At 42.6% G+C, this 27922-nt stretch overlaps 1 protein-coding gene across 3 annotated transcripts in view; it reads left to right on the forward strand.

The window, feature by feature from the left end:
* The first annotated feature begins 80 nt into the window (after nt 1-80).
* Nucleotides 81-27922, forward strand: part of lin52 (lin-52 DREAM MuvB core complex component) — a 50207-nt gene continuing 22365 nt past the window's right edge. The window contains exons 1-6 of one of the 3 annotated variants that reach the window (XM_033027637.1): nt 122-329; nt 2432-2506; nt 5108-5145; nt 7785-7851; nt 9032-9115; nt 13513-14754. In XM_033027637.1, the coding sequence (XP_032883528.1) occupies nt 266-329; nt 2432-2506; nt 5108-5145; nt 7785-7851; nt 9032-9115; nt 13513-13541 (357 nt within the window). In that variant the 5' untranslated portion in view covers nt 122-265 and the 3' untranslated portion in view covers nt 13542-14754. Of the gene's footprint in view, nt 330-2431; nt 2507-5107; nt 5146-7784; nt 7852-9031; nt 9116-13512; nt 14755-27922 lie in introns of those variants that run through there. The other 2 variants (XM_033027640.1, XM_033027639.1) reach the window with 2 other exon arrangements.

Genomic DNA, 27922 nt, shown 5'->3' on the forward strand with positions numbered 1-27922 from the left:
CCCACTCACACAACGCCCAATCACCGAGCACGCCGCCGCGACGTCAACCCCTTCTCCCCTCACCCATTGGCCAACGCCCACGTCAATCAAACCCGCAGGCGCGCGGGGGAGGGGGGTAGGGGGGAAACGGTCTCGCGAGTCTTAGAAAGGGAGTAATTTTAAAAGAGTAAATCCAACGAGGCGATATTTCCGATCTCCTCGCGTTTCTTGTGGAGAATGAGGAATTATCTTTGTAACTGGAAGCCGCAGTGAGGCGGTGGCGGTTATGCTCACGCTGGTGAGGCGGGGGTCACGTGACCACGCTGGGAAGATGGCGTCGCCGAGTGCGGGTAAATTCTAATTTGCTTTGCAGAGGGAGGGAGGGAGATGGAGAGTCGGCGGTCAGTCTGTCTGTTTGCCTGCTTCCCTCGCCCATAATCACTATCAGCGGGCACCCCGTGACAAACAACAATCCAGTTTCTCTCGTGTCTGAAAATATCATCTGTCTTGAGGGATTTGACCCGAAATCAAACGTCACCCATTCCTTCTCTCCAGAGATGCGCCGTGACCTGCTCAGTTACTCCAGCTTTTTGTATTCATCTTGTGATTCTTTCGGTGTGTTGTTTCCCCGAGTAACCCCCCCCCCCCAGGTCCGTGCAGCAAGGAACTGCACATGCTAGTTTACACCGAAGATAGACAACATGCCGGGACAGGCAGCATCTCTGGAGAGAAGGAATGGGTGACGTTTCTGGGTCCAGACCCTTCTTCAGAGTGAGTCAGGGGAGAGGGAGACTGGAGATATGGAAGGGTAATGTGTGAAAACGACAGATCAAAGCAGACACCGATCTGAAGAAGGGTTTCGGCCCGAAACGTCGCCTATTTCCTTCGCTCCATAGATGCTGCTGCACCCGCTGAGTTTCCCCAGCAATTTTGTGTACCACCGATCAAGGAAATGTTGAATGGATCACTGTGAGCTGAGGGGAAGGTGACAAGGAGGCATACAATCAGTAAAATTAATGACGACAGTGAAATTAGTCGGAGAACTAGGGGGGAGGGGGGACAGGGAGAAAGCAAGGGTTACTTGAAGTTAGAAAAATCAATGTTCATTGTAGGAACGAACTGTAGATGCTGGTTTACATCGAAGGTAGAGGCAAAATGCTGGAGTCTGAAGTAGGGTCTCGACACAAATCGTTTTCCAGAGATGCTGCTGTTACTCCCAACATTTTGTGATCATCCCCCGGGTCAGCCCCGGGCGGGCGGACGGGAGCTGTCAGCAGGTGCACAACTTGCAGAGTGAGGACGGTGACTTGGAAAAGTGGGGGCACAACTTGTGTCAGTCAACCTGGGCATTCATTCCTAGATACATGGAGCAGCAGATGCTGGTTAGAATTACAGTGGAGCAGTCACAATTCAGTGTGAAGAAGGGTCCAGACCCGACACGTCACCTATCCATGTTCTCCAGAGATGCTGCCTGACACGCTGAGTTAATCCAGTACTTTGTGCCCTTTTTGAAGTGCCATTAATTCCCTCCACCTAGAGTGAGCTACTTCGAAGTAGACTTGTAATTTCAAGCGCAAAGTGATATTGCTACTGGGAGTTCAGGGGTTCCCGACCCGACACATCGCCTATTCATTTCCATGCCGAGATGCTGCCTGATCCGCTGAGTTTTTAAAATTTTTATATCCAAAAATAATCTTTATTCAGAATAAATATTTCAGAATTCTATAAAATGTACAAAACAACAAAACTACAAAATATCTTCTGACATTAGTATCTATACATTCATTAGAGTCATATTTGGTAGTGTTCACAACTATCCGTAAGCCAAGCGCCCTTGCCACTCTTGTTGGTCCTCTGTTGAGTTACTCCAGCACTTTACCTTTGTTCCATATTCCAGCATCTGCAGTTCCTTATCTCTCTACTTTTTATTGCCTCCTGTCTCAATGATTGATCAGAAACTAAATGGATTATTTAAAGTGCGGTGAAGTTTAACCTGTTTATGGTGGTACGATGATTTTGATAATCACAAACGTGGATAAATAGAGGGTCACTATTTTCACTAGATGATTCAGAGATCAGGCATTTTGGGGGGGACTTCTGTACTGTGGTTCTGAATAACTTGGATAGATGATGTTTTTGGTCAGGATCCACTTTTGCTGCAGACCATAAGAGCTAAATTATTATTACATCTTTCAAAGTTTTTCCATCAATCTAATATTTGTCTTCTGACAATCAAGTATCAGATTTCGAAAGGGATCAGTGGTCACAAATAGGTATAACAGTATGAATGTATCAACTACACATTCATTAGTGTCATATTTGGAATGATTTATTCAACATGATTTATCCAGACCACTCTGATGATGGAGAATACATTATTCTGCAATTGTCAGATGTTTAGTGGCACTGTGCAACCAAAGTATGACCGGTTATTCTGATTCTATACCATCAGGTGCAGACTTGGAAGAGTCGTTGCTGAGTTTCGAGAAACTAGACCGAGCTTCACCAGATTTATGGCCAGAACAAAGTAAGACACTATTATGATGATTTGATCAGACAGTGATAATGGTTGTATAAAGAGGCAGACTCAGTATCAATATTTAACAGGTAATACATGCTATATGTTGACTATAAATGAACTTTATGTGGAAGAACAAAGGGAGTTCACAGCAGCATCACGTGATGTCATTGTATCATTAGAGGAACTGACAAAACATAGACTGAACACCAAGTCAGATTCACAGCAAGTTAATTTCTGGGTATCCCCCAGAAATTCCCAAATCAGATTTGTTCCCTTTAAGATTCTTCCCCCCCCCCCCAGCCTACACGACAATGGAGGAATGACAGCAGCGGTAACAGTGAAAACTCGGCCCTGAGGGAGGCCACTGGTTGTAATTTCAAAATTGGCAGGAATTGGGGTCTTCGTAGGTATCCTAAAAACCATGTCCCACGGTACGAGATCATTCCCAGAGCTCTCCCAAGTTTGCCCTAATTCGAACTCGAAGATTTATAGTAATGGGCACTCGTCAGTACTCGGGGCTCTCGTGGACATTTTTCAACATGTTGAAAAATCTTCACGAGTCTTCCCGTGCTTACCTGCCGTTAGCAAGTCTTCCCGAGTACCTGCCGTTAGCGTTACGAGCCGCTAAGAGACGTCCCCGAGCTCCGACGTACCCGCTACGTTCACTCTCCGTGCTTACCACGAGTTTGATTTTTTTTTAAACTCGGGAGAGCTCTTGGAATGAACTCGTACTGCGGGACAGGGCTATTACTACACACAGCACATCAGACATGAATTGTGGAGACACAAGCAGAATTTGCCCATTCAAAGTGGCAACATAGATAGACGGGGCAGCACAGTGGTGCAGGGGTAGAGTTGCTGCCTTGCAGCGCCAGAGACCCAGATTTGATTCTGACTACGGGTGCTATCTGTATGGAGTTTGCATGTGTGATTGCGTGGGTTTTCTCCGGGTGCTCCTGGAGATCCGGTTTCCTCCCACACTCCAAAGATGTACCGGTTTCCCCCCACAACTCCAAAGTTTGTAGGTTAATTAGCTTTGGTGAAATTGTAAATTGTCCCTAATGTGTAGGATAGTGCTAGTGTAAGGGGTGATCGCTGGCCGCAAGGACCCTGTGGGCCGAAGGGCCTGTTTCCACACTGTATCTCTAAGGTCCAAAAGTCAGTCTGTGGGGATGCTGCCATGCCATCATTGGGCTTGCAGCATGGTGCTGCCTTCACTACCTGTCTGGCTTTCTCACTTTGCCTGATTGGCCACCTGTACACCAAGAGAAAAGGAGATGAGCACACAGGAGCAAGAGTCGGGGAGATCAACTTTGCCACAGCCAGCCAGGGCATGAACAGGGCAAAGACCCCAGTTGCTATTTGGTACTTACTGCCATGCTCCTGTGCCTGGCCCATAACCCGAAGCTGAAGGCTAGAAGCATCAGCTGCTATCCTAGGTGGATACCAAACTGCTGGTAAATATCTGACTTTATACTGTAATAAAAATTGAAATTAACTATTGGGTAATTTGTATCTAAATATGATGTTCATATCATTTATCGAATACACCGCAGAGTCTCCGCATCTCTTGTATTCCAGAAGTCATTTGGATGGCACAGGGCAGTTGCATACACAGAAGCACGATAGATTTTCAAAAGATAAATCTGCCACAATTTAGTTCATATTGCATCAATGACCTTTAAAACATTACGCTATAAGATTAGAACATACAGACATATTTGACATTCTTTTCTTATGGTTGCTGCATTGAAGGGTGAGTAAAACTCCAATAATCCAACATGCTTTGGACTGGACGTGCACATTTTCTGGACTATTGGATATTATTCCTTTTTCTACACTTCACACTTTAAATTTATTTTTAATGTCATCATTACACAATATTATAACTTTTTCCAGCAAACCAGTGAAGTTTAAAGGATGCTCTTGAAAAGGGACCCTGTGTGTTTAGCAGAGCCAGGACTTGGGTCCCAGTGTGGTTCAAAGGGATGTGGGAACCGGGGCTCGAACGAGTTTGGCAGGAGTGAGGGTATGGGAACTCCACTGAGTTTTAAAGAAGTATGAGAACTGGGCCTCGATGAATTTTAGAAGAGCACGGAAACCGAAACCCTGGTGGGGTTCATGGAAGTATGAGAACGGCTCTCAGACTTTCTAGGGAGCACATGAACTGAGGCTTCATTGTCTTTGAGGAGAACGTGGGGAACCATCACTTGTGCGCCAAATGCCCAACCGCTACAAATTGCCGACTAATGAAATTTTACTGCAGCTATGAAGGAAAATATAGTGTATACAGTGCTGATGCTCGTATAATTTTATAACAAGGCACTAAGTAGTTTTTTGTTGCTTCAAAATTTGAGTCTGGAGTTAATGATGAAGTCTCCTCTCTCAGCTGGTGAAGTTTGTTTTGGGAGTTTGCGATGTGCATATTGGACCTGCTTTTAGGGTCTTTTTCAGACCAGAGATGGTTAATATTATACACTTGGGAAAAAACAACCACTGCCGAGGGATAACCTGCTATTACGGCTCAATTATTCAGTGATGGCGCTTCAAATGTTGACATATAAAATATTACCCACATACATGTTTATATCTCATTATCTCTTTCAGTGCCGGGAGTAGCTGAATTTGCAGCATCTTTCAAAAGTGTAAGTGCCTTTGTGCAATTTGATGTCCTGATAACCTAGAAGATATTGTGATTATATTGCTGATATCTTATTATAGTTTTATACAAGTTGGAAGAATGTTAGTAAAATGATTAGTAAATAACATTGTGTAAGGTTCAAATTCCCATTAAAGCAGAATCTTCTGCTTTCTTAAAATTATTGATGAGATACTTTACCTAACTGTAGGTAGCTTGTACAATATTTAGATCCTATTACAAGATCTGTCATGACATCCCCGATTCTATAATTCATAGTGCAAGTATATAACATTTGTCAGAAACAAATGCCTTTAATAAACTGAGCAGCAGGAAAATAGAATATAATTTCCATCATCACGTATATATAAAGCTTTGAATGAATAAATACTTTATTGTCACAGTGACATTTTTTGTTTTGCATACCCAAGGTATGCAAATAGTCGCCATATAAAGGGCACCAACAAAGTGACAAAGTATCCTGCGTGTATTGCAAATAATATGATAAGTTCTCAACTTCCCTGTCTGAAGAGGGATTCTGACCCATCCTTTTTCTCCAGAGGTGCGACCCGACCTGCTTACTCAAGCACTTTGTGTCTATCCATAGCAACTTCCATATTCTTTTAGTCCCACAATAAGGTTGTATCCTCCCCTTCCTGAACCTTGACATCAATTGGCGAGTGCACTTGACCATCATGGGTGCATGGGAACTTCAACCCCAGAGGTTGTCATGCTGTGGGATGGATGTGGTTAAGCTAGAAAGAGTGCAGAAAAGGCCAACAGGAATGTTGCCTGGACTGGAGGGCTCGAGTTATAAAGAGATTGGATAAGCTGGGGCTGCTTTCCCTGGAGCAAAGGAGGTTAGCGGGTGACCTTATCAAGGTTAAAAAAATTGCAAAAGGCATAGATGGGGTAGATAGTGTAAAACTGTAGGGCATAGATTTAAGGTGACAGTCAAGGTGGCGCAGCGGTAGAGTTGCTGCCTTACAACAAAAATGCAGCACCGGAGGCCCGGGTTCAATCCCGACTACCAGCGCTATCTGTACAGAGTTTGTACGTTCTCGCCGTGACCCGCGTGGGTTTTCTCCGAGATTTTCGATTTCCTCCCACATCACCCGGCGTGGCTTTAATGGCCACGAGACAATTCGCCATCGCCCGCCGGGGGCTTTGACTTTGACTCTGACATCGGGGGGGGGAGAGTGCAATGGAGAGATAAGTTTTTTTGGCCTTCCATCACAGCAATGTGATGGATGTTTATGTAAATTATGTTGTGTCTTGGGTCTATTTGTTTGTAATGTATGGCTGCAGAAACGGCATTTCGTTTGGACCTCAAGGGGTCCAAATGACAATAAATTGAATTGTATTGTATTGTATGTATTCCAAAGACGTACTGGTTTGTAGGGTAATTTGCTTGATTAATTGGCTTGATAAATGTAAAAGAATATTGTCGAGTATACAATTGTCCAACTTCCAGTATAGTCCCTGGTGGACTCTTCGGAAGGTACAAGGTACAAAGTGAATGGGGATTTGAGGGGCAGGCCACCAAATTCAATTTCATAGCATTTCAAGCAGAGTGCAGGCCACCAAATTCAATTTCATAGCATTTCTAGCAGAGTGCAGGCCACCAAATTCAATTTCATGGCATTTCAAACTGAGTACAGGCCACCAAATTCAATTTCATAGCATTTCAAGCCGAGTGCAGGCCACCAAATTCAATTTCATAGCATTTCAAGCAGAGTGCATGCCACCAAATTGCCAAACAACTCATTGCATTGTCATGAAGGGCTAACAAATAATTTATTGCAAGTACATTGCAGACTCACAGTTCAGTTGATTCACAGCTTAGAATCACAGTTGTGGACTCTCCCTCGCAACCTTCCTGAGTGACTGACTCAAGTCCAGGCATCGGGGGTTTTATAGTCCTGCCCCCACCCACCCCCCCCCCCCCCCCCCCACCTCCCGGAAGCGGCATTACCTTCATTGTGATGATTGACAGGCGAGAGGACCAATCAGCTGATCTCAAGATTTTTTAAACGCTCATAACTTTTTTATTTTTAATCGATCGGAAAAATCCTTGGGGCTGCCTCAGCGGAGGACTGTGAGTAAGATGGCCAAAAATCATAGCGATATATGGTGGCGTTTTCTCTAAAATCAATATACAACGCAGACAGGGAGTGGTCAAGATGAGACTTTTAGTTATATAGATTGAGATGCCAGAGGAGGTGGGAGAGGCAGATGCAATTATAACATTTAAAAGCATTTTTTAAAAGTGCTGGCAGAACTCAGTGGGTCATGTAGCATCTGTGGAGGGAATAGACGGACAACGTTTTGGGTTGGAACCTCTTCTGCAGCTAACATTTAAAAAACATTTGGACAGGGAGATAAATAGAATGGAGTTAAAAGGAGATGTGCCAAACACAGACAAGCAGTGGTTGTATTGGATGGTGTGCTAGTTTGGCCGAAAGGTCTGTTTCCATGCTGTTTAACTCTACGAATTTATGAATTTAAAGTGAAATTGCGGTGGAAATTGAATGTGCCACCTTTTTTCCAAAACCAAAAGGACAGAAGTAAAAAGCTGCATTAAAGCGTGTATGGTAAGATACTAGTATACATCAAGACTAATTTACTTTTTTTTTTTTTTTGTAGCCCATTACCAGCTCTCCACCCAAATGGATGGCAGAACTTGAAAAAGATGACATTGACATGCTGAAAGGTACTAATTATATTCAAATGATTTAGAATAGTACCAAGCCACAGCACATTAATGCATGGTCATAAGTAGATTTAAGCAGATTTAAAGAAGACTAGACCCGTTGGGTCCCGTCCCCTCAACGCGCGTTTGCAGGGGGAGGGGGCGGCCTACGGCGTCACACACACACACACACTAACCACCCCCCCCCCCACACACACACACACACACACACACACACACACACACACACACACACACACTAACCACCCCCCCCCCCCCCCACACACACACACACACACACACACACACACACACACACACACACACACACACACAGACTAACCACACCCCCTCCCGACACACACACTAACCATCCCTCTTGATATCATTAACATTATTAATTCACTTCCTTTACCCCATCCCCTGCCCAATCCACTCGTGCAGAGCCCCCAATTTGCAGGCACGGCTAGAGAGAGATGGGGACGCAGAGGCACAGAGAGGGACACAGATGCACAGAAAACGACACAGAGGCGCAGAGAGGGCCACAGAGGTGGGGGGGGGGGGGGGGAGAGGAGAGGAGAGGAGAGGAGCAGGGGAAAGAGGAGGGGGGTGGGAGAGAAGGGGGGGTTGGAGAGAGGCCCGGTGGGTGGGAAATAGGCCCGGTGGGTGGGAGAGAGGCCCGGGGGAGTGGGAGACAGGCCCGGGGGAGTGGGAGAGAGGCCTGGCAGCGTCTTTTGAATAATGGGGGGAGGAGGGAGAGGGGGGGTGACATCAATTGTAAAGTTTCTGGTGTCCAGCGTGCAAGACCGCAGGCGCGCAGATCCATTGTAACGTCATCAAAATTTTGTCCGGTTTTTGAACATTTTCAGTAATCTCGAGAAATAAAGCATGGAAAAGGCTATTTCGGACTCCACGGAAAAAATATCTACTGGAATATGTAAACATTTTATCGTTACGGCGTAGATTTTTCGAGAAGATGTGATTTATACACACACAAATCCACATACAAGATGAGAGTTTTATGAGTATAGAGATGTGTGGGCAAGTTTATTTCAAAGAGTGGTGGGTGCCTGGAACGCACTGCCAGGGGTAGTGGTGGAGGGAAATACAATAGTGACATTTATGATGAGATTTAAACTGGGATTTCCCATCATGTCCCACATGTTGTACGCTAATGAACGAACGTTGGTCTTTATCACAGAGTTGGGAAGTCTCACAACCGCTAACTTAATGGAGAAAGTACGGGGGCTTCAGAATCTTGCGTATCAGCTGGGGCTCGATGAATGTAAGTATATGACTTTGTTCTGCAACGTTGTAAAGACATAATCCAATAGCTCCTGGCCATGAAGATGTTAAATTGCCTTAAATATAGGTGATAGATTACAGACCACTTAAAAAGCTGCTTCTGGTTGTTCCTGCCCCCCAAACCGTTTACTTCTTTACGTTACATTATTAATCCTCTTCTGCTCATTTGCTATATTTTCACACAGTTTTGTGCTGAGGAGTTTGTTATGACAATTTCAAATTTACCAGTTCTTTTTTGGAGTAGGGATGGCAACAGGTTTAATGCAATTTTTAAGATGTTGGTTTAAAAAAATGCACTCATGATTAAAGATCATGACACCTCACATGATCTCAGACACCTCAGAAAGTCAATATGCTGACGTGCTTTCTAGATTGAAGGGAGCAGGTTAGGTTGCAGGTGGTTTGCATTTCTTCCACTTGGTTTCTACATTCTCCCGTAGAAAGGACCTGAGGTTGTCAGAGCCATTCTCTCTGATCCATCTTTTAATTTTGATCAGTCATCTGCCAGGGATTCCCAGGAGTCGGCGAGGACATCATTTTTTATTGGCGATTGTAAAGTTTCTGGTGTCCAGCGTGCAATTGATGTGGCCCACCCATTGGATCTGGCTGAGAGTAATTAGAGCCATAATGCAAAAGATATTTGCCTAGCAGAGGATCCTGCCTGGGAAATCTTTTAGGACCGAGATGAGGAAAATATTTTTCACACAGAGAGTGGCGAATCTCTGGAATTCTCTGCCACAGAAGGTAGTTGAGGCCAGTTCATTGGCTATATTTAAGAGGGAGTTAGATGTGGCCCTTGTGGCTAAAGGGATCAGGGGGTATTGAGAGAAGGCAGGTACAGGATACTGAGTTGGATAATCAGCCATGATCATATTGAATGGCGGTGCAGGCTCGAAGGGCCGAATGGCCTACTCCTGCACCTATTTTCTATGTTTGTATGTTTCTATGTAAGTTGAAGCGTTTTGTGAAGACAGTGTTGGTAGTATCTCTCCAGTGCTTTGACGTGCTTGCTTTAGATAGTCCGTGTGTCTGAAGCAGTCAGAAGGCTGGTGGTCAAATATTGCGTGATAGACCATGAGTTTTGTGCCAGGTCCTGGTTTTCAATTATTCTTTTCCTCAGATGACCAAAAGTTGTACGAGCACATTGCAGGTAATGATGTATTTCATCTGAGCAAGATCAGAGAGGGAGAGCAGAACAATGGAGGACCCGGCATGGGGGGGGGGGGGGATAGGGGGGGAGAGAACAATAGGAGGAGCCGGCGTGCTTTGTAACTTTGTCAGCGCCGTAGGTGGCCGCTATTTGTATACATTGGGTATACAAGCAAATAATTCCACTGTGTCGAGTCACATGTGACAAAGTATTCCATTCCATTCTAGTTTTCTTGTACCACAAAAGGTGGAGGTCCTTGTAAGGAAATCTTGGATCTGGGGTTCCCAGAAATCGCTCGTCCACTGAAGTGAGTTTGGCCATGATCTGAATCATCAAATATATGAATTAGGTGGGGCAGAATGTGTAGCTATTTAGAATTAATCAGAATTTATTGGGAGCAATCATATGCAGTCTGGAGAACGATCTCGACCCGATACGTCACCCATTCCTTCTCTCCAAAGATGCTGCCTGTCCTGCTGAGTAACCCCAGCATTTTGTGTTTATCTTCGGTATGAGTATGAATTTTTGCAGATTGCATCTTATTTTGAGATTTATGCAAAGTATTTCTGCTGGCTATAAAATAAAAATATATAAACTCGGAAATTATGAATTTAGCAATTGGAAAGAAGAAAGGTTAATCCCGTAGCTCGTTATGAAATCGACACTGCAGTCACAATTAGATTTAACAATCCAAATAATGTTTAAGTAACACTGATTGAAGATTGGTCAAAGCTATTTTATTGTCATCATTGTAGAGCGATATGTATAATGATTTGCATGAGTTTATATTAATAGAGTAGAATAGATTCCTGGGAACGATTACAAGCACCAATTTAATTGAGCAGTTTATTTGATTGCCTAAGTTGTCAGAACGATGCTTACATGGTTTACAACTGTCAAATTGAATCAAAATTGTTTTGATCCAGTTTTAAAATAAATAATGATGACTGAAAAAGTTTTCCATATTACATGGGATGATATTCACACTGAAGGAAGAGTGTTCAGAATGGCTACATCATTGTTACTTTTTTGCATATCTTTCATTCATTTGTTCTATATCTCTTTATCACCATCTATACTTATCGTTTCCTTTTCCCCTGACTCTGTCTGAAGAAGGGTCTTGCCCAAAATGTCACCTATTCCTTTTCTTCAGAGATGGTACCTGACTCGCTGGGTTACTCCAGCTTTTGTGTGTCTACCTTCGGTTTAAACCGGCATCGACAGTTCCTTCCTACACATAATTGTAAACATGTTTTGAGGAGAGGCTGGAAGTTGAACCAACAGCAATTTCCATAAACACATAATTTTATAGTTTAATGGATATTGAATTGATTTATTCAGCAGTAATCTCATTGAAGGGTTAAATGATATCTAAAAGCTCGAAATGCAATTTGAAAGATGTATGTTTAAATATAAATTGTGATAATTAAATCACTGTACATGCCTGTTTTTATGATTATTTGTAAAATTATTCCATGGCAATAAAACAAATCGGAAGTAGTAGGAGTCCAATTATGAACACCAAATGAATGGACAGATTCCATTCAACAGGGAATTGAGGCTGTTATGTACCGTTTTTATCCAAAATTTGAAAAACCTTCCTCTGAAAATGAATGTTTGCGGCAGTCATGCTATTACAATATGTTGCTGGTGGAAAATAACGGAGATATTGTCCAGGAGAAGGTGCCTACACTAACTCATCTTTTCTCCTAGAAGTTAGCAGCTCATTACATGTGTGATTCACTTTAAACATAGTTAATGCAGGGGTAATAGAAACATAGAAAATAGGTGCAGGAGTAGGCCATTCGGCCCTTCGAGCCTGCACCGCCATTCAATATGATCATGGCTGATCATCCAACTCAGTATCCTGTACCTGCCTTCTCTCCATACCCCCTGATCCCTTTAGCCACAAGGGCCACATCTAACTCCCTCTTAAATATAGCCAATGAACTGGCCTCAACTACCTTCTGCGGCAGAGAATTCCAGAGATTCACCACTCTCTGTGTGAAAAAAGTTTTCCTCATCTCGGTCCTAAAAGATTTCCCCCTTATCATTAAACTGTGACCCCTTGTTCTGGACTTCCCCAACATCGGGAACAATCTTCCTGCATCTAGCCTGTCCAACCCCTTAAGAATTTTGTAAGTTTCTATAAGATCCCCCCTCAATCTTCTAAATTCTAGCGAGTACAAACCGAGTCTATCCAGTCTTTCTTCATATGAAAGTCCTGACATCCCAGGAATCAGTCTGGTGAACCTTCTCTGTACTCCCTCTATGGCAAGAATGTTGGATGAGGGATAGATTCTTCCTGTGGTACTGAGAAAATGCCCTTTCTTCAAGAGAGGAATGAAGGCATCTCCAACTTCTCCCACTGGGTGATTCTCCCACAAGCTTGGAGTTTCAGCTTGGATCATGTTTTCAAGTTTCTGCAGAGTGGCTTTGAACATGCCATCTTCTAAGAGAAGAAAAACAGTTAGACCTTTTGTCAGAACTAGAATAAAGACAAAACAAGTTTGTGTCACTTCAGGCAACTTCCTTTTAAAAGAAGGGTCTCGATCTGAAACGTCACCCATTCCTTCTCTCCAGAGATGCTGCCTGTCCCGCTGAGTTACTCCAGCATTTTGTGTCTCCCTTGATTCCTTTAGCCCTAAGAGCTAAATCTAACTCTCTTTTGAAAACATGCAGTGAATTGGCCTCCACTGCCTTCTGTGGCAGAGAATTCCGCATATTCACAACTCTCTGGGTGAAGATATTTTTCCTCATCTCAGTCCTAAATGGCCTCCCCCTTATTCTTAAAATGTTTCATGTTCAAGAAGGTGCCTGGGCAGAAAGAGTAAAACAGAAAGTCTGACATGTGGTGGAATGCAACAGAGAATGAATTGCAAGTGACAGGGCTACATATTGTGTTTCAAACATTTTCTTGCATGTTTTATTTTAGTGTTTAGAGTCTATAAAGAGCTAAAAGATGTTAGCATTTCTGGAAATGTTAGAAATTAATGTGATTTAAAGCCAATAAATCCCCAGATCCTGATTAACTTGAGGCTCAGGCACTGGGTATATTCAAGATGGAGATCAATATTTTTGGATGTGAAGGGCATCAAGGTTTAAGAGGATCGTACAGTATAGAAAAGCAATGCTGTTTAAACCATCATATTGCATGATGGTGCATATTTGACTGGTGAAATAGTCTACCTCTACTTTCATTTCTTGTTCTTATTTTAGTTTTTCAGCATCTGCAGGATTTTGCTTTTGGAACTAAGTTGACATGTTTGATACTCCAAGTCTGGATCTGAGCGAGTCCTTTGTGACAGACTTTGTGAACTTAAACTTTGATCAGGATGTTCCATCACACTCTCGGGCAATGTTAAAATTCTAACATAGACACAAAATGCTGGAGTAACTCAGCGGGACAGGTGGTATCTCTGGGGAAAAGGAATGGTTGATGTTTCGGGTCAAGACCCATCTTCAGACACCTTGCCTGTCTGTTGGAGCTAGGCAATTTTGAAGGTTAACTGGGCGGAAGGAAGGATGCAAAATAATTTGGGGAGGACGGTAATGCATTGTGCTCCAGGCTATAGCCTGCATGATTAAGATGGGCCAAACGGGGAAAATCAGATCCAGCATTCCAGTGGGTCTGCTTTAGTTTCATTCGGTTGATTTTCATCAGTAGCCTTGTGTGTGTTTGGAGAATCCTAACTTTTATCTCCATTGATCTGTCTGAGTTTGCACAGGCAGATTCTGTCGCTACAAGAAGATTTCACATTTCACATAGGGCAAACATGAATCATAGGTGGCATATTCCTAAGCAAAGTGGCGGATCTTCCTGTGCACCAGATAAGTAACATTTTAAAAGAAATTCGACGGATTGATTGTTGTCATGTAAGTTTGAGTTTGGTTTATTGTCACCTGCGTACAGTGAGAAGCTTTTGTTGCGTGCTAACCAGTCAGCGGAAAGACAATGCATGATTACAATCGAGCCAGTGTACAGATGCATGATAAAGGGAATACCGTTTAGTGCAAGATAAAGCCAGTAAAAGTCTGATCAAAGATAGTCCGAGGGTGTCCTATGAGGTAGATGTAAGCTTTACCACAAGATGGCACCACTGCCTTGAACACACTGCTGCACTGTTTGCTGAACTTTCTATTTGTCTGTTTTGGAGAAATAGTGAAACTGTATATTGCTATTCCTCTCATTGTGTGAGGCTTACATTTGAGCTGGTCTTCATGGCAAATGGAAAAAACAAAATGTCATGGTATAAAGGGATTTGTCTCAAATGAAAAAACATGCTTATTTTGATCTTTTTTTGATGGAGGCTATTGTATTTTGAAAATAATTTTTGTTTTGGAATGTCATTCACTGTACATCCTGAGGGAAATAATTTGTATCAAGCAGATTGTAGCTGTAATCTATTTGTATTTTAAACGTACAAATCAATTTTATTGACGTATTTAAATAAATAGAAGCCTATGCCTTATCCGATATAAAGGTGGCCTCTTAATTTCAATACGTCACAATTTTTCTTTTTTGCGTTTTATATGTTTACAATTATTATGAGCTTTTTTATGTATATCTTAAAGTGTAGATTCATCCCTTCTGAATTCTCACCTGTACTTTCCCAAGTTCACAAATTGGCAGACTCAAAGAACCTGATTCGACCTGAAATATCAGCTATCCATGTTATCCAGGGATGCTGCCTGACTCACTGAGTTACTCCAGCACTTTCTGCCTTTTGTACACCAGCGTTTGCAGTTCCTTGTGTCTACGGGCATGGGAATTCCATTGTTTTTCACTGATTTCCTCACAACATGAGTTACCAACTGTGAAATTATCCTCTACCGGATTTTCACTTGAATCAATTGATCATTCTAATGCTCTCCCAGCCAGGAATCTCACCCTGCACTTTATGTAAGCCTGAGCTCATCCAAAGGTGGACTCAATAAGTGCTGCTCATCTTAACTGACATTCTAATCTGGCAAAGTCTGAATTTTAAATTTATTCTCCTTGTTTTTAAACCATTGATTGATCTTACCCACCCCCACCCCCACCTCGATCTCAGCATTTGTGTACCTCAAACTGTGTCTTCTGCACATTCTCAGTTTTCATCACTCCACTATTGACGGCCAAGTCTTCAGCTGGTTAGATCCTGAACTCTTAAATTCCTTCTGTAAATCTCACTGCCTGTCTAGCTCTCTGTGCTCCTGACTAACTACTTTGATTTACCTTTCTGGCACCTGTGCTAATTTCTGCTTGTATTGCTCTGAGTCATGTTTCCTTTAATCATGATATAACAATTTTATAACTTTTTTTCAGTGAGACCAAAAAGTTAGGGATAAGACTCTTTTGAAGGATTAGGAAATGGATCAAAGTTGCCGAATTTCATTGAACCTTCTCCATAACAAAAGTGCCCACAATCACAACCATTTGGTCATTACACTTTAAAAATAAAATCTCATTCATATATTGTCCAAGAAGAGAACATGGAAGATAGACACAAAATGCTGGAGGAACACGTGGACATGCAGCATCTCTGGAGCGAAGGAATGGGCGACATTTCGGGTGACTAGTGATGGCAAAAAATGATAAGGGCTCACTTTTTTTTTTTTTAAGCGAGGCACCTCGGGAAGGGTTTTAAAGCAGAGGTTTGATAATGCCCCCAGCACTATCATTAGAATCCATTTTCATTTTTAAAAGCTATTTATCTAGAAAATATACATTTTTCAAAGATGCCCTTGTATTATTCCAAATATCCACTATCAGCAAACACTCTTTATTTAATTGTTGTTGTCATATTTAGCATTTAAGATCTGGATATGGGTGACTGAGAGGTCTCTGTGTTTATGTAGCTTTATGAAAGAGCTCTCTAATTAGTTCCATCTCACTGATTTGTCCTCACAGTTTTTCCATACAATATTTTTCCCGTTTCAAGTATTTATCCAATTCCATTTTGAAAGTTACTAATAATCTGCTCCCATTAATCTTTCACACACACACACACACACACACACACACACACTTTGCAACAGCATCTCCATTATCTCTGCTGTAAGAACATTATTTATAATGCAGAGCTAAGAATTTATTATAAGGTGCATGCGGTTGTCAGTTTTTTAATCCAAGGATAAACGTTATTCTGTTACTCCAAATTTAATTGCCTTTGATTTCGTAATCACCATTTAAAAATAGAAAATGTTAGTTCATGGTGTACATTTATATCTATTGTGTTCATTAAGTGTTGATGATGAAAAGGAAATTTGGTCACTTTGATCCTTTTCATTGTGAAAGTTCAGAGCAGTTGACATAGTTGATCAGCAGTTACCATTCTTCTAGCTAAATACAGGGAAAAATGTTTGAAGTAATGAATAATCTTTGAAGGCAAGTAAGATTCAGTGGAAACAAGTACTTCCCTACAACTATCTAGCTCTTGAACTGGCCTGAACCACCCTAATCCTACCTTGGCAATGAAAGACAGTGGACCTCACCTTTAGCACGAGGATGAATTTGTTTTCTTATTGTGCTTTTTTTTTTGCACAAATCCCCTTTTTATTGCAGTCGCTTTCTCTTCACTGCCTTATAGATTTTATATATAAATTGTTTTTTATGTGTTTGTCTGTCTATGTACCTGTGGTGCTGCTGTGGGCAAGATATTCATTGTATCTGTACCTCACTGTACTTGACTTCAATATTAAGTGACAATGTTTGGTTGGGGTGCTGGTGTGGGAAAGGGAAAGGTTGTTGGCTTGTGGACTAGATACCTATTAAAATTTAAGCAGATTGACCAGAATGACACAGCTGACATTTTTCCTCTCGTTTATTATATTGTTTACAGCATACTATTCTGTTGTGCTGCTGCAATTGTTATTGTTCTATCTGGGACATGTGACAATAAAACATTATTAAAAATTACATTGAGATCGCAACGTAGCCCAAGCAAAAGAGGGGTCCCGACCCGAAACGTCACCTATTATTTTCCTGCAGAGATGCTGCCTGTCTCGCTGAATTACTCCAGTACTTTGTGCCTATCTTTGGTGTAAACCAGCATCTGCAGTTTTCTTTGTTTCTACAATCTGTGTTGGTATTTGTTTTTGCTAAACTAACAGTTGAATACCCAAAAAAAGGCACAAAGTGCTGAAGTAATTCAGCGTGTCAGGCAGCATCTCTGGAGAACATGGATAAATCATGTTTTGGGTTGTGAACCTTTGTTTTAACACCTCATGGCTGCTCTGTACCTAAATCATTTTAGTCCCATTTTTCTGCAGCTGCCATTATTCTAACATAGTATAAAAGTTTGATGTTAGTCAGTCATTCTTTGCTACAATTATTAATTAATAATTAGTGTATTATCACAGAAGTTGAAATCTCAATGTAAAACTAAAAGGAAAAACTTTCTTCTGTCCTCTGTACTAACTCCCTTGCATATAATATAATGATGTGTCCTCTTGCTCTGGAGCTGTTAAACCCTGGAACCTCTGTTTCTACTCAGTCCCACCCTTTCATTATTTTATGCACCTCTATTAAATCATTCCTCATTTATAATGAGAACAGTCCCAAAGCTTTCTACCTGACTGTAAAGTATTCAAAAGGCAGGTCTTGATCTGATCTCTAATTATCTTTGGGACCTCATCCATAACATAAATCCTTTGTATTTGAAATTCCTCTGGTCACTTATTTTAGAAAAATAGCCATTGAGTGTGCAAAATGTAAAATTCTGCTTCATATTCACACTGACATTTTGACACAGTTATCGACAGTGGGAGTTTCACCCTGAGGACCTTCCCTTGCCTGTCATTTCTTTTTTGCATTTAGAATAGGATGGTAAGGCTGAAGAGATTTAGAATTCAGCACTACAGATAACCTATATGACTAGCGAATGCCTTTACTTGTCAAATAATGTATATTCCGTTAGCACTGAGTTGGTGGGCAAAACACTATCTTCCTGCAATGGCAGTTGTCATCTTTGTTGATTGGGAGAGGAGGCAATGATTCAGAATTGTCAGGAATTGAATGCATTTGAAATCAGAGCTCATGCAACTTGTATTCATGGAGTCATGCAGTGATACTGTGTGGAAACGGGCCCATCGGCCCAACTTGCCCATACCTGCCAACATATCCCAGCTACACTAGTTCCACCTGCCCGCGTGTGGTCCATATCCCTCCAAACCTGTCCTATCCAAGTTCCTGTCTAACTGTTTCTTAAATGTAGGGATAGTCCTTGCCTCAACTACCTCCTCTGGCAGCTTATTCCATACACCCACCACCCTTTGTGTGAAGATGTTACCCCTCAGATTCCTATTAAATCTTTTCCCCTTCACCTTAAACCTATGTCCTCTGGTCCTCGATTCACCTACTCTGGGCAAGAGATTCTGTGCGTCTACCCGATCTATGCCTTTCATGATTTTATACACCTAAATACGATCAGCCCTCATCCTCCTGCGCTCCAAGGAATAGATTCCCTGCCTACTCAACCGCTCCCTATAGCTCAGACCCTCTAGCCTTGCAACATCCTTGTAAATTTTCTGTGTACCCTTTCCAGCTTGACAACATTTTTCGTATAACGTGGAGCCCAAAACTGAACACAACACCCTAAATGCGGCCTCACCAACGTCTTCTAATGTTGATAATACCAGTTCTGGATAATAAACTCCAGATTATGATTGGCAGGAATTGCATCTCAATATATGGGATGAATGATATCGTTCATCAGTTACTTGAAGCACTGTAGTCCCATTGTTATTTGCTGTGACACCCAAATATCATTGGCTTGGCAGAGGAGATGCGGTTGGGACAGTGGGTTAACATATGATGAGCATTTGACAGCACTGGGCCTTTAATCGCTGGAGTTTAGAAGTATGCGTGGGGATCTTATTGAAATTTACCGAATAGTGAAAGGCTTGGATAGAGTGGATGTGGAGAGGATGTTTCCACTAGTGGGAATGTCTAGGACTAGAGGCCATGGCCTCAGAATAAAAGGACGTTCATTTAGGAAGGAGATGAGAAGGAAGTTCAGAGAGTGGTGAGTCTGTGGAATTCATTGCCACGGAAGGCTCTGGAGGCGAGTCAATGGATATTTTTAAGAGATAAATAGATTCTTGATTAATTTGGATGTCAGGGGTCATGGGGAGAAGGCAGGAGAATGGGATTAAGAAGGAAAGATAGATCAACCATGATTGAATGGCGGGCTAGACTTGATGGGCTGAATGGCTTAATTCTGCTCCTACCACTAATTAAACTGAACAAGCAATACATGAATTTAATGCTCTCTCTCGCGCACACACACACACACAGAAAAAATCTACCACCTCACATTTTATACCATCATCTGAATTTGAAAGCCCATTCTAACTTTGCAGAATTGTTTTCCTTTATCTCAAACAAAAACAAACTTGTCTAATACTTATACCAGTCTATAGTAAGATCAATTAGGCTGATGTTTGGTGACTGGTACCCTAATGACGGTTAATTGATACAAGTGCACATTAATTATTTCTTGAACACATCATAAAGTTTTAATTATTGCTGGTTGTACAGTTCGGAATAGCAATCGGGTGAATTGGTGCATGAGTGAGTCACCTCGAATGTGCCATCTTGAAGCAGTGCCTTGCAGAGACCATACAAAGGGGCACAGGTCCAAAGGGAGAATTGCCCTGAGCTATTCCCATGGTAGTTCTTCACAGCAAGCTTTGACGGAGGCCTCGTTCTCCCAGTATTGATAAAACTGGCATCCAGAGTGTCTCGATTAACAGAAAAATCGCCTTTTTTTTTGCGTTGGTACCTGATGCATTTTCTCCTCAAATGAATTAATTCGTCAGTTCAATGCATTCCATCCGAGTCAGTGAGTTACGCTGGCTTTCATTAGTCTCAGTTCGAGACTCGCACAGGCAGATGGGCATGAACATTGCACTGGTGAATTGTTGCAGGTCTCACTTTAAAAAACAATCTAGATGGTAGTTACTTGTGCTATCAGCATGGATTTGCACTTGACTGCATATCAAGCTAGCGTCAAGTACACCGTGGGCCCGTCTAAGTGATGCTGATTAAAACACGAGGGTCCCCAGTGCCTGTGCAGCTGCCATGCCGCTGGTGGCTCCTGCCACTCGAAACTCAAATAATTACATGAATCCCCAGTAGGATTGATGGGTTCCAGTAAGCACGTGGCACATCTGTTACGCTCTGCCTAATGAATTGTTCTGCAGCAGGAGGCTGCAGCTTGTCATCACGGCTCCTTCTCCCTCAGGAGCTCTCTGCTTGTTTTCTAACTAATGTTATTTATAGTAATTGAATTTGGATTACCCTCCTGGGCCTTGTGAATACATTGATAGTTAAACACTTGTTGGTTTTGGCCAGACCCTGTTTTAAATATAATTGTGAGGAGGTTTTAATAGACCTAAGTGTGAAGGCACAATATTTGGATCATTTTGATCATGGGTGTTAAAACTTCCTTCAATGCAAACACTTTTCCAGAGCAAACCTGATTCATAAAAAACCGCAGCCAAATGTTTCCTTGTTTCAGCTGCCATGTTAAGATGTCTCAGCGATGCTGTTGCTATTGCTGCAATACAAGATGAATTGGCAAGATACTTCAAGAAATTCTGTTTTTCAGAGTGACGGGTACTTTGGACAGATTGCGTGCTACTACATGTGCAATGTTTAAAACAAACAGTTAAGTCGAGACCTTTCTTCAGACCTACAAACCTGTATGTCTTTGGAGTGTGGGAGGAAACCGGAGCTCCCGGAGAACGTACAAACTCCGTACAGACAGCACCCGTAGTCAGCATCGAACCCGGGTCTCTGATGCTGTAAAGCAGCAGCTCCACCACTGTGTATGTTTTACTGAAACATTCTAGAGTGGCTTGTGTAGGTGCTGTATAGATTAATACGAGAGGGAAACAGGCTCTTCGGCCCACTGTCTATGCCTCCCTTCCAAGGCCCCAGATTCTACCACTTACATATGCAGATGGAGCAACTAATAGCGGCCAATTAATCTACCAACATGTAGGCTTTTGGGATACGAGAGGTAACCCATGCAGTCACAAACATCCTACTGCATTGGAAGGCAGGACTGAACCCAGGTTGCTAGTACCTTGAGGCAACATTTCTACTAGCCGTGCCACAGTGTTGATATGTGAATAAAACTAGTATCTGGAGACAAGAAGAAAAACAAAAAATTAAAATATACAAGAAAATGGACATCTCAAAAAACTGTATAATTAGTTCAGATCCATTCCTGCCGCCTTGAGCACAACTTAGACTCATTCTTGACTTGTAGTCAAGTAAGTCAAGAGAGGTAATAGAGAGTTAAGAGGTGAGTAAATAGCAGGCTGGAATGTGTCTGAGAGGATAAGAACTCAAGATTACTCAAGATGTGCCCTTTGGGAGACTCAAAAAGTGTTTAGGAAGGAACTGCAGATGCTGGTTCACACTGACGATAGACATAAAAAGCTGGAGTGACTCCGTAGGTCAATGTCAACTTTTTGGGCTGTTGTTCCAAGATGTGTGGGAGGGCATTTCACACTTGTGTGCTTCCTTCATATGGGATATGCTGTGCACCATTTTCCTTGTCTAAAAATAATGGCTTTCGACAGGTTAAATCCCTGGTTTTGTGGAAAAATTACAGGCAGCAGAATTTAGCTGGATGAAGTGCACGGAGTACCGAAGATGAGAGGCTGCCAGTGAGCCGGAAATCACTAGAGTGGACTTTATATTTTATATCTGAAGGAGGGCCTCCACCCGAAACCTCACCCATTCCTTCTCTCCAGAGATGCTGCCTGTCCCGCTGAGTTACTCCAGCTGTTTGTGGCCATCTTATATTTCACCCATCAGATTCCACGGCAAATTGCGAGCAGATTACTTTAGGCTCTGTGATGTCATTATCACTATTTAGATCTTTGAATGTCATACCTGATGATCTGCCTCCTCAACCAACAAAATAAAAAGGTAATGGATTGAATGGGGCAACGCACAGTGAAGGAATTAATGTGAATTGCAGTCGGATTAGATACAGAAAGGAATAAAGAGAATTGATTAGTAGAGGGAGAAAGGAGACAGAAAAGAACACTATTTGAATAAAGAAGCCATTGAAGAAGACAGTGATTGGGTTGTGTTAGCGCTTCCAAGATGGTGCCCAACCCAGGTGACTATTTGCCTGCTAGCTACAGAAGCCGATCTTCAATCACATATTACAATCGCTCTACACATTTAAATCTCTACTCCTGCAGATCTATACACTGTAAATGGCTCGATTGTAATCATGTATTGTCTTTCAGCTGACTGGTTAGCACGCAACAAAAGCTTTTCACTGTACCTCAGTACACGTGACAATAAACTAAACTAAACTGAACTAAACATTGCGCTGTGCTTGGAGAAGTTGTCAATGGGAGAGTAGATACGTGAAATTTACCAATGTTATTAAGGTCATAAGTGATAGGAGCAGAATTAGGCCATTCGGCCCATCAAGTCTATTCCGCCATTCAATCATGACTGATCTATCTCTCCCTCGTAACCCCATTCTCCTGCCGTCTCCCCATAACTCCTGACACACGCACTAATCAAGAATCTATCTATCTCTGCCTTAAAATATCCACTGACTTGGCCTCCACGGCAGTCTGTGGCGAAGAATTCCACAGATTCACCACCCTCAGACTAAAGAAATGTCTCATCTCCTTCCTAAAGGAACGTCCTTTAATTCTGAGGCTATGACCTCTTGTCCTAGACTCTCCCACTAGTGGAGACATCCTCTCCACATCCACTCTATCCAAGCCTTTCACTATTTGGTAAGTTTCAATGAGGTTCCCCCCCCCCCCCCCCCCCCCCCCCCCCGCCATATTGACCAGAGAAAATGAAGATAGATCAGCCCTGTCCATCAGGAACTGTGAAAAGATCTGTTCTATCTAGTTCATCTTCTGACATCGAGGTAGCTGCATAATACTGTGGTTAAACAGGTTTTGACTGATCACCACAGTTTTTGTTTGGAAATTATTCAAGGCAAACTCAAGGATGGTGAGCTTTGGGAATCATGATTCCAGATCATTATCTTCCTTCCAAACCTGCTGTTTGTAGCTTATCATATTTAAAATTATAGCATCCCAAACTTATTTCCTGAAAAGTATCTTTCAAATATTTATTTCTCAACCTCAAAACTATTTTACGCCCCAAAGATTATAGTCATTTGATACTAACAGCATTTGGAATGGCAATACTGGCACAAAGATACCACCAAGCCAGATAAGATTGTTAAAAAAAACTGCAGGAACAATTCACCGTTAGCTTTATAGAGAGTAGATATTCATTGGCCCTTTTGCCTTAGTTGATGTCTTTCTGCTGACTGGATAGCTTTTCACTGTACCTCGGGACACGTGACAATAAACTAAACTAAACTAAACTTTACTGGACCACCAAGGTTTAGTGTCCTGTCACCACAATAAACCACATTATTAACAAGGTCAAGAATCATGAGTGTTTTATTGTCATATGTCCGAGATAGAACAATGACATTCTTACTTGCAGCAGCACAACAGAATATGTAAACGTAGTACACTGTAAACAATATAATAAACGAGAAAAAAAAATCCAGTGTGTATAAATATACACATACGCACATAGATTATATATATATATATATATATTTTTTTTTTCCTATATGTATATATTCAATATAGACACAAAATGCTGGTGTAACTCAGCGGGACAGGCAGCTTCTTTGGAGAGAAGGAATGGATGACGTTTCGGGTCGAGACCATTCTTCAGACTGATGTTGGGAGTGGGCGGGACAGAGAAAGAATGTAGTCGGAGACAGTAAGACTGGTGGGAGAATTGGGGAGGGGATGGAGAGAGGGAAAGCAAGGGCTATTTGAAGTTAGAGAAGTCAATGTTCATACCACTGGGGTGTACGTTACCCAAGCAAAATATGAGGTGCCGTTCCTTCCAATTTCTTCTAATCTCCCGGTTGCTCAGCACTTTAACTCCACCTCCCATTCCCAATCTGACCTTTTGGTCCTGAGCCTCCTCCATTGTCAGAGTGAGGCCCAGCACAAATTGGAGGAACAGCACCTCATATTTTACACCCCAGCGGTATGAACATTGACTTCCCTAACTTCAAATAGCCCTTGGTTTCCCTCTCTCTCCATCCCCTCCCCCTTCACAGTTCTCCCACTAGTCTTAGTATCTCCGACTACATTCTATCTCTGTCCCACCTACTCCCCTGACATCAGTCGAAAGAAGGGTCTCGACCCGAAACCTCACCCATTCCTTCTCTCCAGAGATGCTGCCTGTCCCGCTCAGTTATTCCTCCATTTTGTGTCTACCTTTGATTTAAACCAGCATCTGCAGTTCTTTCCTACGTATATATATTATTATCCAGTGGTCATTATCAGAATTACCAGTCCATTACCATTACCTAAATGGCTGCAGCAAAATTGATTAGTATTAACAATATAATCCAGCAATTTGACAAAACGCAATTCATTTCAGCACAGAGCCTCACTACAAGGTTTTAGATTTTCCTTGTATTAGCGAGGCAAATGGTGAAGCGATGCAAATCACCAGCACAGGTTGAGACTTGTGACAGACCTTTCCTTCAGCAAAAGTTGCTCTTTTTTTCCCCACGCAAACACATATAGGTTGCACCATGTTAACGTGCCTTGGTAAATACCAGACTTCTTTTTCTATATGGGGTTGCTTAGATCCTTGTATGCATGGTCTGTCTTTCTCTTGTCATCAAAGTTTGACCTCCACGTAAATTCAGTGGTCAATGAGCAGATTTCATGACTTTAAGCCATCCAGAATGCAAATTAAATGACAAAAGAGGATCTTCTGTTTGTGAGGGGGTTTATCTACTCTGCTTAACTTTCCCCCACAAGCATTTAACAGTTTGCCTTACATTAAAAAAAATCCTTTATATTTTCCTGTAGAGAATCAGATTAAAAAAAGAAGCTGATCGCTAAGAGGATTAATGGAGAAATGAGTGTGGTTTGATCTGAAATGGGTTCATTAGGTCCCTGATTTCTCTTTGCGAATTTGCATTGCTGACTTCCTAATGAAGCTCTTTAGAAATAAATCGCCTGTCCTCATGTCTGTCAGGCTGCTAAGCATTACAACATTGGGGGAATGTAGTGCTGTTATGTTAGTGAAGTCCCCTACTTTGGCCATTTAAATTTATTTTTTAGTGACTCAGTCATGAATGTAACTTCTTCAATTGCCAGGCTAGAACTACAGGGGCAAGACAGTGTAACTGTTCCACAGCTGCAACAACCCAAGTTCAATCCTGACGTCTGGTGCAGTCTCAATAGAGTTTGCATGTTTTCCCGTTGACCTTGCGAGTCCCCTTTACTCCTTTCTTCCACCCTAGTCGTTTAACCAGTTCCACAGTTCGCAACAATACAGCCCTCTTGAGATCTTCCCTTCCCAAGTCAACCACTGGCTTTCCCGGGAACCACCCTGCCTGAGGTCATCTGTTGCTGGTCCTGATTTGTCCTAGTCTTTTCTCACCTCCAGTTCCCCCCCGGGGAGAGGGGGGTGACTGGCAATCACCGAGGTGCAGAGTTAAGTAATGTAACAGCCGCAGGGAAGAAGCTGTTCCTGGACCTGCTGGTCCAGCAACGGAGGGACCTGTAGCGCCTCCCGGATGGGAGGAGGGTAAACAGACTGTGGCTGGGGTGAGAGCAGTCCTTGACGATGCTGCGCGCCCTTCGCAGACATCGCTTGCTTTGGACAGACTCAATGGAGGGGAGTGAGGAACCGGTGATGCGTTGGGCAGTTTTCACCACCCTCTGCAGTGCTTTCCGGTCGGAGACGGAGCAGTTGCCATACCATACTGTGATACAGTTGGTAAGGGTGCTCTCGAAGAAGGGCCCCGGCCCGAAACGTCACCTCTCCTTCTTCTCCAGAGATGCTGCCTGACTCGCTAAGTTCCTCCAGCACTTTGTGTCTATCTTCGGTATAAACCAGCATCTGCAGTTCTTTCCTATTATATTTAGGGTGGCTGATGAGGTGACAGTCATGCGAGCTGCTTTCTTCTGGATGGTAGACACAACATGCTGGAGTAACTCAGCGGGACAGACAGCATCTCTGGAATGGGTGAGGTTTCCGGTCTTCAGACTGACCTTATCCTGGAAGGTGTGCTGCTGCACCCATCCAAGCAAAATGAGAATATTCCAATATGCTCCTGATTTATGTATAATACTGTAGATGATGAAATGTCTTTGAGTATCAGAACGTGGGTCACTCACAGAGAAATACCCAACCTTGGACTCTATAGTTCGTACTTGATTAGTCCGGCGACAACTAGAACATTGACAGGAGGGTATTCGTCAAATGTCAAGGATAGGTGGTTAGACTATCTCTCATTGGAATTCATCACTGCCCGGCATTGCTGGAAAGGGTACAGAAAAGATTTATGAGGATGCTGCCAGGACTAGAGGGTCTAAGCTAAAGGGAGAGGTTGAGTAGACTGGGACTCTATTCCTTGGAGCGCAGGCGGATGAAGAGTGATCTTATGGAGGTGTATAAAATCATGAGTGGAATAGATTGGGTAGATGCACACAGTCCCTTGCCCAGAGAAGGCGAATCGAGGACAAGGGGGCATAGCTTTAAGGTGAAGGGGAAAACATTTAAAGGGAATCTGAGGGGTTCCTTTTTCACACAAAGGGTTGTGGGGGTATGATACAAGCTGCCAGGGGAGGTAGTTGTTGCAGGGACTATCCCAACATTTAATAAACAGTTAGGTAGACACAAAATGCTGGAGTAACTCAGCGGGACAGGCAGCCTCTCTGCAGAGAAGGAATGTGTGACATTTCGGGTCGAGACCCTTCTTCAGAATGATGTCAGGGGAGTGGGCGGGACAGAGATAGAATGTAGTCGGAGACAGTAAGACTGGTGGGAAGGGAGAGGGGATGAGAGAGAGGGAAAGCAAGGGCTATTTGAAGTTAGAGAAGTCAATGTTCATACCGCTGGGGTGTAAGCCGCCCAAGCGAAATATGAGGTGCTGTTCCTCCAACTTGCGCTGGGCCTCACTCTGACAATGGAGGAGGAACAGGACAGAAAGGACAGAAAGGGCAGATTGGGAATGAGAGGGTGAGTTAAATTGCTGAGGTCTCTGGTGCTGTAAGGCATACTTTTCTGTAAACAATGCACGGTCGTGAAACATGGATGAGCAAAAAAAATTAGAGTCAAGTATTCATTATCATATGCACAAGTATGCTGAGGTACAGGTACAATGAAGATCTCGCAATAGTGTCACAGGTACAAAGACTCGGAAAGTACAAAAAAAAAGAAACATTCATTATCCAAGACTTTGCAAAGAAAAAAACTGCAAAAAAAAACCAAGACATGCATGCAACAACAGTAATTAGAAAAGAAGTCCATGGTAATGCAAAAAGTGGTCCCTAGTGCTCTGTTGCTGGGGTAAGAGAGGGCAATATAGTTTAGTTTAGAGATACAGTGCGGAAACAGGCCCTTCAGTCCACTGGGTCCACGCCGACCATCAATCCCCGCACATTAACACAAGCCAACACACACTAGGGACAATTTACACTTTTACCAAGTATACAAACCCAAGCCAAGCAACCTACAAACCTGTACGTCTTTGGAGTGTGGGAGGAAACTAAAGATCTGTGGCACGGGGAGAACATATAAACTCCAGACAGCAC

The sequence above is a fragment of the Amblyraja radiata genome, chromosome 9 (assembly GCF_010909765.2).
Source record: "Amblyraja radiata isolate CabotCenter1 chromosome 9, sAmbRad1.1.pri, whole genome shotgun sequence".
NCBI lineage: Eukaryota > Metazoa > Chordata > Chondrichthyes > Rajiformes > Rajidae > Amblyraja > Amblyraja radiata.